The sequence below is a fragment of the Populus alba genome, chromosome 18 (assembly GCF_005239225.2).
Source record: "Populus alba chromosome 18, ASM523922v2, whole genome shotgun sequence".
Classification (NCBI taxonomy): domain Eukaryota; kingdom Viridiplantae; phylum Streptophyta; class Magnoliopsida; order Malpighiales; family Salicaceae; genus Populus; species Populus alba.
This window is the reverse complement of record NC_133301.1, coordinates 2622631-2634991: the sequence shown is the minus strand read 5'-3', so window position 1 is coordinate 2634991 and position 12361 is coordinate 2622631. Positions and strand designations below refer to the sequence as shown.

The window sequence follows — 12361 nt, the reverse complement described above, 5'->3', positions numbered from 1 at the left end:
ATTATTATTATTATTATTATTTATTATTTAATTCTGTTCAAATCACTAGAAATGGCAAGATAGGGACGTGGAATACAAGTGGAGTTAATAATAATAATAATAATAAAGAACACACCAGGAAAATCCCCGCACATTCGGGTTCAATGTATTTTCTATGGTATACTCGGATATAAACATAAATTATATATAAAAAATAAAAATACCATAACATAAGTTACATGACAGAATAATATCCACATGATTTTAAAACTTAACCCAAACTCAAGTCGTGGAAGGCCCACTCCAATAAAAAATTAAAATAATATTATTTTAATAAAAAATTAACAAATTGATGCTGGAGTTTTTTTTTTTTTTTTTAACTTGGACGAGACCAATTCTTGAATTAGCCGAATCCTAGATTAACCAACTAGACAAGTTAGAATTTTTTTTATTATTATAAATGTATTAGTGCTTGAGGTTTTTTATTTTTTTACTTGAATTAGATAGTTCTTGGATTAGCCAAATCCTATTAACCAACTAGACAAGTTTTTTTTTATATATAAAAAAAAAAATCAAAGAATGGATAATTGGGCTAGATCTAATTTGTAGCTAATTAATTGAATTTTTTTTTTAATTAAGTAAACAAATTAATGGAGAAATAGCTACAAAATCAGAAAGAGAGAAAAAAACAAATCAAACAAAAAATAGATAATTATCCCTAAATGATAATTTTTTATTTGAATTAAAAAAATATTAAATTTTATTTATAATCCTAACGATTGTGTTTAAAAGTATTTTTTTATTTGGAAATGTATTGAAATATTTTTTTGTAAAAAAATTATTTCTGACATTGATATATTAAAATAATAAAAAATAAAAAAAATCTTAATTTTTTTAAAAATATTTTTAAAATATTAAAACAATCAGTCTCTTGTAACATAATTTTATTCTTGCATTAAATTATCACGTTATTGTCGACTTTAGAAGAAAAACAAAAAATTTCAAGTGCAGCGGTTTGTGTCCATAATGAGACAGCAATAATTACCACGATTCATGGCGATCAAACCATGACTTTTCAAAATCATTGCTATCAAAAGAAAGGAAACCAGCCACAGCACCATCCAAACACGAAAGGAACCTCCATGAAGGTGTTGTCAAGGACGTGAAATTGAAATCTAACTCTCTGTACAATGATCTTGAGGAACACACTACTGATGTCAATAACACAAACATACATCAAGGTAACTGCAATTGGAGGTTTTTTTTTTTTTTTTTTAATGTGGACATCCAGATTAATTTACACGCACTTCGACTAATCCAACAGATTCTAAAATTAACAATCATATTAGCAACCACGTGACTGAAATCTGAGATCACAGGGAAGCAAACCCCTCAATCCTAAACTTTTACCAATAAACCACCTGCTAGATAGTTAATGCAATTGGAGTTTCGATTTGCTTGGTGGGCATGTCCAGCCTAGATCATAATCACAAGATCCGATCTGGTTTATGGGATCAACTCAAAGATTTGTTAGCTAGAAACTTAGCATGGATTAAGATAGTTTGCGGTAAAGATTATTTTTTTAAAAATACATTAAAACATTTTTATTTTTTATTTTTTAAAATTTATTTTTTATATCAACTTATTAAAACAATCTAAAAACCCTGATAAAATTTATTTAAAGCAAACAGCTCATAGCTTCATGCCCGCCCCATTTGGGTGGGACACATTAGACAGAATATTTGCATATTTGAGTCAAAACAGCTCATTGCTTCATGTTTCTTTTGTTTTGCTAGCTAAGCCACTCTGCAGAAGAAGGGCATGTGACTGATGAGTTGTCCACCGCCTCCTTCTAGAATTCTTGTCGCCGCCGGCCCTGGCGGCTGGCTGCTAATAACTTTTAACCTGGGAAATATACTAATCTCAGCAGCACAAGCATCCATGGGGAAGCGTCCATGGAAGGAAATGTTCTCCGTGGGGTTCATGGGAGTGGTTCAACGATTTACATGAGGCCAAAAATTATGAGCCACATCTGTGGTGAGAGTAGTTCAACAAGTTCACATTAAAAAAAAGAAAAAAAAAGAAAAGGTAGTTTGGTAGGAAAATACTAGAGGTAGTTTTGACGAGAGAGGAAATTCTAAAGAGGTGCGTAATTGTAAGTCTTGGGATTTTTTATTTAATTAATTATGAACTTGGTTAGGTTTTGGATTCCAAGGTTACTTAAAAGTACAGTAGTGGTTATTTAAAAAAAATTATTAAAATTATTTTTTTATTTTTTTTAAATTATTTTTTATATTAGTATATTAAAACGATCCAAAAATATATAAAAAAAACTAATTTTAAATAAAAAAATTATTTTTTTAAGAAACACGGTTGAAACTGCATCCCCAAATACAACCTATATAATTAAATAAATTGATTTTTTAGGGATTGGATTTATTAAAAAGAATTATTGAATATATGCAACTATTAGATTACACATGTTTATATGTATTTCTTTTATTAAAAAAAATATTTTATAAAATACTCATTTGTTTTTAGTTTTTCCTCTTTTTTACGGTAATAATTAACTTAAGTAAGATTTGCTACTTGTCACAACTCGATCTAACTGACCAAATATTATCTGTTTTGGGTTTTATTATTCTCACAAATATTTTTCATTAGTTAAATTCAATTACAGACTCATGAGTCTACATGTTCATTATTTAATCTACAAATTTATTTTGAATTTAAATTTTTTGTTATCAAAATATTTTATTTATTTATTTTTAATTAGATTTTAAAATACAATGATATTTGTTATTAGAGTCCTCATATTAAATTACAAAATCATTCATGGTTTTAACTTTAAATGTAAATAAACCTTGAAAACATCTTATAAATGTTTTATAAACTAATTTCAATAAAAAATTAATAACTATTAGGACCTATTGAAAAATCTTGGTTTCCATTAAGAATTCCACACGCAAAAAAAAAAAAAAAAAAAAAACTATTTTCATCATGTACAACAAAGACCCACAATACGGGAGGCAAAAAATACATGACGTTGATAATAATAATATATATATAAATAAAGAAGAAATAAAAACTCAAATCACTATCGGATTAGAACTCCTTTGTAAAAAACGACCTTTTCAAAAACTACCTTTTTACAAAAATCCAAAACTATCCCATCACTATCATCATCAAAAGCATTCAATTCTTCATCTATCTCTCCCTCTTCTCCCCTCCTCCTTCCTAAAATATTTAAATATAATATTTTAGTTTCAAATATTATATTTTTGATTTCTTATTTTTATATCCACTCAATTCAATTATAGTTTAATCATTTTTTTTTTTTGGATAAAACGCTGATAAATGAAGCATAATCAACATAGATTAAATGATTGTTTATTTTTTAATTAGCATAGGGATTAAATAATCAATAATAAATATTAAACTATAATTAAATATTATTCATCTAGAACACCATCTTAGACCAGACATTCAAACATATAGTTGCTCTTCTTGACCGTTAAATAGTGGGGGTTCACAACGTGTCGGCATCCCATTAGTCAATTAAGACAGGTGGAGTTTCTTCGAAGGGGAAGACGGGGGCCCACCACAAGCAACAGTGTTTTGCCACACGACACCTTAAAAGCTCGAGCACAACACGAAAAACAAAGCACATAAAACTATTAAAAAAAAAAAAAACAGAGTGTTTTCGGATTTCCTTTTCTCATGTCCATTGGTTTCTCAGACATGAGATAGGGCATCCATTTCTCAGATTTCTCATTCAAGGTCAGTCTTTTTTTCCTTCATCTTACTTCATTGTTGGAATTTCTATGCTGGGTCTTTTTGAGCTGCTTGAAATGACTTAATATTTGCTTGTTTTTCGCCCATTTATCTGTCATTTCTTTCTGTGATAAAGAAAGACTTCTTGTACATCTCTTTTATGCTAACAAGGTTGAACATTTTTGTACCTTTGAGAATGTAAATGATGTGTTGATGTAGTTTGGTGATGGGTTTTCTCTTATTTTGCAGGGTTGTTGAGGATCTTTGACTTCTTTCTATTGCATTGCCGGTTTCTGTGATGCAAAAGTTTGTGTTTTGATCTTTTGTACTGGTCTTTAAAGGTTTTTTAGAGTTTAAATCCTTTTCCTGTTTACTTTTGAAAGTCCTCAAAGATTCCAATTCCGATTGGATTTCAACTACTTTTGTTAGGAAAATTTTGATTTTGACCACCTTTGTTGAACAAATCTTACAACAATGTCTGAGTCGAAAACTCCCTTGATCCAGTCATCATCTTCGAGAAAACTCCCTGACTTCAAGCAGTCAGTGAAGCTGAAATATGTGAAACTTGGTTATCATTACCTAATTACTCATGGAATGTTCCTGTTTCTATCACCTATTGTTGTCGTTATCGCCGCACAACTATCCACATTCTCCATCCAAGATCTACATGACCTTTGGGACCATCTTAAATTCAATCTCATATCTGTGATCCTGTGTTCGACCCTCCTCGTGTTTTTATTGACCCTTTATTTCCTTACTCGGCCCCGCCCTGTTTACCTAGTGGATTTTGCATGCTATAAGCCTGAGGATTCTAGGAAATGTACTAGGAAGATTTTTATGGAAAGGTCGCAGTTGACAGGTGCTTTCACTGAGACGAGCATGGAGTTTCAAAGGAAAATTCTTGAGAGGTCCGGGCTTGGGGAGTCAACTTATCTCCCCGAGGCTGTTTTGAGAGTTCCTCCCAATCCGTGCATGGCTGAAGCAAGGAAGGAAGCTGAGGCTGTAATGTTTGGTGCAATCGACCAGCTGCTTGAGAAGACATCCGTGAAACCGAAAGATATTGGGATTCTGATTGTGAATTGCAGCTTGTTTAACCCAACACCATCCTTATCTGCCATGGTGATCAACCATTATAAGTTAAGGGGGAACATTCTTAGTTATAATCTTGGTGGTATGGGTTGTAGTGCTGGGTTGATATCAATTGATCTTGCCAAACATCTTCTTCAAGTGCATCCTAATTCTTACGCTTTAGTTGTTAGCATGGAAAACATCACCTTGAATTGGTATTTTGGGAATGATAAGTCGATGCTTCTCTCAAATTGCTTGTTTAGAATGGGAGGAGCTGCTGTTTTGCTTTCAAATAAAAGATCGGACTGGTGGCGTTCTAAGTATCAATTGGTTCATACTGTTAGGACAAATAAGGGTGCTGATGATAAGTGCTTCTCCTGTGTTACTCAACAAGAGGATTCTACTGGGAAGGTTGGAGTTTCTTTGTCGAAGGACTTGATGGCAGTTGCAGGGGATGCTTTAAAGACTAATATCACTACCCTTGGCCCTCTTGTTTTGCCAATGTCTGAACAGCTGCTCTTCTTTGCCACATTGGTGGGGAAGAAATTCTTTAAGATGAAGTTAAAGCCATACATCCCAGATTTTAAATTGGCTTTTGAGCATTTCTGTATTCATGCTGGGGGGAGAGCTGTGCTGGATGAATTGGAAAATAACCTCCACCTTTCAGATTGGCATATGGAACCTTCCAGGATGACACTCTATCGATTTGGCAACACTTCAAGTAGCTCTCTTTGGTATGAATTGGCTTATTCAGAAGCCAAAGGGAGGATAAAGAAGGGAGACAGAACATGGCAGATTGCTTTTGGGTCTGGGTTCAAGTGTAACAGTGCTGTCTGGAAGGCTCTGCGGACCATAAATCCAGCCAAGGAGAAGAATCCATGGATGGATGAGATTGACCAGTTCCCGGTGGATGTTCCAAAATTTTCAGTCATACAGTAAGTACAGCAGTTTCATTGGTTCGCAGGGATGTGTTTCCGGTGGTGGTAGCAACAGTCTTTGAGTTATGAAGCCTTTACCATGTCTTTGCTTTTGCTGCAGATTTATTAGAGAACTATGACTGATTTATGGTTTTTGTTTTGAACTCTGACTGACCAGTATGAAGTTCTTTGCTCATGACTTGAAACTAGGTTATCCTCCATTGAGCAGAATGTAGCTTCTATACAATTCATTTATCCTCTTTGTTGCAGTTAGTGTTTTTCATTTCTGGCATTGCCCGTTTTGTTCTAGCTCCCTTTGTGAGAAATGAGAATCTACTCTGTCATTACTATAGATTTGCGTTCTCGTTCCAGACATGGATTTTTATCACAACATTCGACAATGGTTGCCAATTGCAATAGAAATTGAAAGCATATCATCCAACGTTAGAAAAGAATGATTGCGCACTGATGATGGCTTGAAATGTGGATATAATGGGTTGCCCCTAACCAGGAACCTAAAAGTTACCTATCTCAAAGGGCTGAAACCGAGTATCATCATGCTCGAATTAGAAGATATCGGAGAACTAGCATCTTATACCCCAAATCCCAAGTACGCATCGGAATACCCAGGACTGACTAAAACATGGCTGTAAGATTTTAAACATGCAGAGCTCCCTCCGTTCGTGGCAATCATAGCTTTACTAGCTGGGAAATTAAACTGGCATCTTCTGAAACATTTTTTTAAAACCATGATTTGAGTAAAAATGTGCACAACAGTAACTGAAAATATATTCTAGCAACTTTATGTTCAACCTAGAGGATTGTCTCGCAACTTGCAAACTGTCACAAACGAAACCATACATTGTTCAGTTACCACCAGGACGAAAACGAAACCAGCTATCGTCCAGATGAAAATGGACTAAGAATTATCACGCAATGTACACAACACAGCAATCCATCATGCGGATGCAGTTTTAATAACACAATGGAACGAAATAGTAATCATTCCTTGGAGGATTTGTTGATTAGCGACTTGTGGATGTGAGGGATCACACCACCACCAGCTATGGTTCCTTTTATAAGGGTGTCTAGCTCTTCATCACCACGGATTGCTAACTGCAAATGCCTAGGTGTTATACGTTTCACCTTCAGATCCTTGCTTGCATTTCCTGCCAGCTCTAACACTTCTGCAGTCAGGTACTCCAAGATAGCAGCAGAGTAAACAGCTGCTGTTGCACCCACTCTTCCATGGGCTGTTGCTCTTGACTTCAGAAGGCGGTGAATTCGCCCAACAGGAAACTGCAAGGATGATACAGAAGGAAATAGATGGTCAAATCTTTTATGTTTATGTACAACTACAAATGGCTAGCTCTAAAAAGGAAACACTTTGCTGAAAATGGGTCATACGCTTACAAGTCCTGGGTCAAAGTCACAAATTCCTAGAACACACTCCTCCCCTACTAGTACACGCAAAAGGTAACAATAATCAAATCCTCAACGCCATGATGGCCAAATAGCAAAAATACAATACCACAATCAGTAGTCAAGCACAATGATACACCATAGTTGTAACCAGGGTCAAGACTAGAACCTACAACCAAGAAGCAACTATTAGAGAAATTTTATGGTGCTCAAACTGTAACCAGTGACATCCTATTAGTTAGGACTTGGACCAATTTATTTGTATACCATGTCATTAAAAAATCCATGTCAACAAAATAAAAATAAAAATCTTCCCTCTTCTTTTCATCCATGTAATGAGAAGTCCCTAAAAAATCACAGCCCATCCCCCTTCCTCTCTCTCACACGGCATAGCTAGCGGCCCTTCCTCTCTCTTGCATGGCGCAGCCAACAGCCGCCACTCACATTTAGGTCAATCCCAAAACAAATGCTATTGAAATTTGAAATATCAAGAGAGTCTAATTTGATTGGAAAAATTGGGACTTGAATTGATTAAATAGTAATATTTTATTGTACTAACACGGGAGAGATTTGCTCAAAGGTATAATGGAGTGTCATTCAAAAATTCCTCTAATAGTGTCCTCTCATGATATAATCTGTTCTAGAGCGGCTTAGAAATCTTATTAAAAACATCCACCTGATCCCTTTGTTTACTTCTCCCAGAAGCGGGATCAAGAGAAAGCAGGTGAGCAAGAAGACCCAATTGATGTCTTAAAGGCTATGGGTGAAGTTGGGAAAGGGTTAGTAAAGAGTTTACATTTTCTCAGGGCTCCAAGGCTCATGAATCAAGCCTTACTTTTCTCTAGGTCTAGAATATGAATCATGAAATTCCTTGTAAGCATTCCTGTTTCCTTTTCAACACAGTAGACAAATCTAACACGACAGTAAGACAGAAATGTAGTGGTTTGCAGTTGCAATCTGTATTTATGTTTGTTCCGGCAAGTGCAATTTCTCAGAATTTATTTTTTTATGTTGCTGACATGGATTTTTTAATGACATGACATACATTTTCTCAGGGCTCCAAGGCTCATGAATCAAGCCTAACTTTTCTCTAGGTCTAGAATAGGAATCATGAAATTCCTTGTAAGCATTCCTGTTTCCTTTTCAACACAGTAGACAAATCTAACATGACAGTAAGACAGAAATGTAGTGGTTTGCAGTTGCAATCTGTATTTATGTTTGTTCCGGCAAGTGCAATTTCTCAGAATTTATTTTTTTATGTTGCTGACATGGATTTTTTAATGACATGACATGCTAATAAATGGGACCAAGCCGTAACTTGTAGGATGCCACTAGTTAAAATTTCTCAACTGTGTTATAGCTGTGTGTATCTCTCTGAACATGTGATCTAAAACAAAGTTTAAAGTTAGTACCTCTCTGAAAATGTGATCTAAAACAAAGTTTAAAGTTAGTACGAGATGAGATACATGTACACCAAGTAGCCTAAGACATCTAAAAGACAACACTCATGAGAAGCATATAGAACCATTTGGTGCAAATTTATGATGAGGTAAGCAACATAGGCAACACAAAAGAAGTGCAAATACATCCGCGGAACTTTAGATAACATCATTGATCTAAGATCAACAAATAACTGATGACCTGAATAACTCTTGGCTCCATGCATCTAAATGTTTGACTTGTTAATGAGACACAAGTACAACAAGTAGCATAAGACATCTAAAAGACAATGCTCTTGAGAAGCATATAGAACCAAAAACTTTTTGTGAATTTGTGAAGAGGTAAGCAACATAGGCAATGCAAAAGAAGTGCAAATATATCTGCACTAATTTCGATTGATTGATCTAAGATCGAAAAATAATTGATGACCTGAACTTTTGGCTCCATGTATCTAAATGCTTGGCATGTCATTATTTAATCCGACTAACTCAAAGAATCTTTCATGGGTATGTGATAATGCCTAAGCTACTCCAAACTAATCACATTTCTGAAATATCATGCATGTTACAGGACCAAAAGAGCCACCTGTAATACTAAACTTTAACATTCATTTGGTAAAAATCTAAACAACTCAATAATGCTCTTCAGTAACTCATGAACCACCCAGTTACTCTGGAGAAAATAGATACCTTAAAGTCCTCAAATTTATGCCCCATGAAAAAGCATAATTGTTCACCATTCTCATCATCCATTTTAAAATATATACCACCAAACTATATTCCTAAATCACACTTACTCCACCTGACTTGTATTCAATTTAACAAATTTCATTTCCCCTCTAACCTCAAGCTACCCAAGCTCAAGAAAGTCCATATCTGAGTATCTCAAAGGACCACTCAAAATCCCTAACAAATCAACACCAATCGAAACTTAGTCATGGTAGACACTCAGAAAACATCAAATGATTGCCAAGGACAAGGATACAAACTTTGTTTATACAGGAACATCCCAAGCTGTAACATCTAGTTGAGACATTTTAATGGAAAGTACTTCTACCAGCCTCTGATTGTATTCGCATTAAAGAGATTTCTGGAAAATGTGAATTAATCAAGAAAGGAAATTCTTAGGAAGCCAGGGGCTAGTTTTCTATCAAGAAACTAAATTCTTCCTTTGTTCACCTTCTCTCCAATGGCTACTACATTCTCTTTGAGCCTATTTACATTACATTTGCTTATAATTCTAGTTCTCACTTTTTTCTACCAAATCCTCGGAGTCATCAATGCGGCTGGCATGATAATTTGAGAAAAATAAAGAAAACCCAATATTTAATCTCAATTTCATATATTTTAGATTTCCAAACTTCAAAATCCCAGCTCCACTAGGCACAATATTTATCCTGGTCACCTTAAGCACAAGTTCCGCTCAATTTCACATAAATCTCTGTTTATTTTCTCTTCACAAATCGATCACCCAGTTACAAAACCTAACAATATTCTTTTGAAAAAAAAAAACAAAACATTACCACAAAACTTCAATAAAATCGATTAACAAAATCATCGTAGTTTCTAATGTCCCAAGTATTTTAAAAAAAGACTTGCACTCAAAATCTTCAATAAGCCCCAGCAAAAACCCAGAAACAAGAACCAAAATAAAAACCCATTACGAAAATAACTAAAAAACACTAAATAATCATAACCCTTCGAGCACATACGCAATAAAGATTAAAACAAAAGCAAAACTCAAAAAAACCATCAAAGGAAACAAAAACAAGAAAAAAAAAAAAAACCTGAAGACCAGCACGCGAAGAGCGAGAGGTGGGTTTCTTCTTGTCTTTATCTTTAGATTGGGCTGGAGTTTTGCTTGTTAACAACCCCTTTGCTCCTTTCCCCGACATCTTCTCTTCCAAAAACCAAACACACAAACAGACTATGCTCTTGTTTTGTTAGATTTTGTTAGATTTGTTCTTTTTGAGACAACGCGAGATGAACCAACAGGAAGTTCATATAAAGTGGTATGTTAAGGTAAATACCCTGAATGAATGGTAAAATTACAGAACCGCCACTGGTTTGTGGAGTTATATATGGATTTCTTAAAGGGTAGGAATGGCAACATGTACCTTTTATTCCTGGGACCAATGATGTGGCAAGAAAAACCCAGTCAGCAGGTGGATATTATGCTTCTTTCACATTTAACCCTATGGTCTTAAAGAAGGCAATTTAGTCCTTGAATTTTAGATATTTTATCACTTCAGATCCCTCAAATGTGTTAAAAAAATTGAAATGATGGCTTTTGACTTGATTGGGTTTGAGTGGGTCCAGTTGGACCCACTATGAACGTACAGTGATTACTGTCTGAAAAAAAACTAAAATAAAAGGATGAAAGAAATATATCTTTATATTTTTAAAAAATATATATTCAAAGAAATATTTATTTTATTTTATTAACAAATATATGTTCATCTCTTCTGAATTTATCTATTTTATTATGAAACATTAATCAAATTTTTTTTTTCAAGTATAATTTATAAGTTATCATAACTTCTTTTTTTTTCATAATTCATCAACATCTTTTAATAAGTTTCCTCTCGGTAACTTAAGGAGTATGATTGTGGTTTTAAATTATTTTTCATGCTAAAAAGTATTAAAATAATATTTTTTTTATTTTTTAAAAAATTATTTTTAAAATTAGCTAATCAAAATAATTTAAAACATATAAAAATTAAATTTTTAATAAAAATTAAATTAAATTTTTTATGAAAAGTGATTTACACCACATTCTCAATTAGTATTGATAGAAAAAAAGTTCCTTTACTACTTTATTATCCATCAACATCTTCCAATTACTTAAAGTGGAAAAAAAAATTCTTTTAATACTTTGATGTTTCTTTCCAAAACCCACGTTCACATTGATGAACAATAACTAATTTTTTAATAAATATTTTATTAAGATTAGATTTTGTAATAAATAATTCATTAATGATGATATAACTAAGAATATTGCGTGTTTTTTTTATTATCAAAACCCCATGTGAAGAATACCCCTATAACATAAAGATCCTATCTATAGCCTCGAATTTTCGAAAAAGCAAAAGCTATAGCAAGGTTTTATTTTAAAACATGGGTAGAATCTTGGTGTCCTGGTGTCCAACAAAATCCCTTTACAACTTCTCATTAAAAAATTAAAAGCATATTTATTTTTGTATTTTAAAAATATTTTTTTATTTTAAATTAAAATTTTTGTATTTTTAAATAATTTTGATGTGCTAATATAAAAAATATTAAAAAAAAACTATTATTTTAATATATTTCCAAACAAAAATTACTTTAAAAAACAACTATCACATTCTCAACCATTCTAAAATAAAAAATAAATTCAGTCATAAATTTTGTTTTGCATGTACAGACCTCATCTCTATGCATGCAATGAACTATGCCTCCTAGACACTACAATTTTTAATTTTATAGTATTAATCATCTTCGCAGAAAAAAAAAAAAAAAAAAACACAGAATGCAAGAGTTTAGAGAATAGTCACACACACAAGGTAAAGACCTTCCACTACCAAAGCAAGATTTAACTCTAAATGAATAATCATGTTTACTAAATATTTATATTATTATTAATTTCAAGGCTTATAAAATTAATTAAAATATAAACTAATAGTATCCATATTAATAATAATAATAATAATAATAATAATAATAATAAAACAAATTATAATGGAACTTCACCACCATCACACGCCACCTTCACCGTCACATCGC

The 12361-nt window shown here is 33.0% G+C and overlaps 2 protein-coding genes across 2 annotated transcripts; one reads left to right on the top strand and one right to left on the bottom strand.

Annotated features, from left to right (window-relative positions):
* Positions 1 to 3618: 3618 nt before the first annotated feature.
* Positions 3619 to 6090, top strand: LOC118051189 (3-ketoacyl-CoA synthase 11). Its single transcript, XM_035061766.2, has 2 exons — positions 3619 to 3759; positions 4003 to 6090. The coding sequence occupies exon 2, from the start codon at positions 4228 to 4230 to the stop codon at positions 5758 to 5760; it is 1533 nt and encodes a 510-aa protein (XP_034917657.1). The 5' UTR covers positions 3619 to 3759; positions 4003 to 4227; the 3' UTR covers positions 5761 to 6090.
* A 415-nt stretch (positions 6091 to 6505) lies between these two features.
* On the bottom strand, positions 6506 to 10591 carry LOC118051190 (probable histone H2A variant 3). The gene is made up of 2 exons (XM_035061767.2): positions 10387 to 10591; positions 6506 to 7037 (listed from the first exon to the last, which is right to left on the bottom strand). Exons 1-2 carry the CDS (start codon positions 10492 to 10494, stop codon positions 6741 to 6743), a joined length of 405 nt encoding a protein of 134 aa, XP_034917658.1. The 5' UTR covers positions 10495 to 10591; the 3' UTR covers positions 6506 to 6740.
* Positions 10592 to 12361: the final 1770 nt, after the last annotated feature.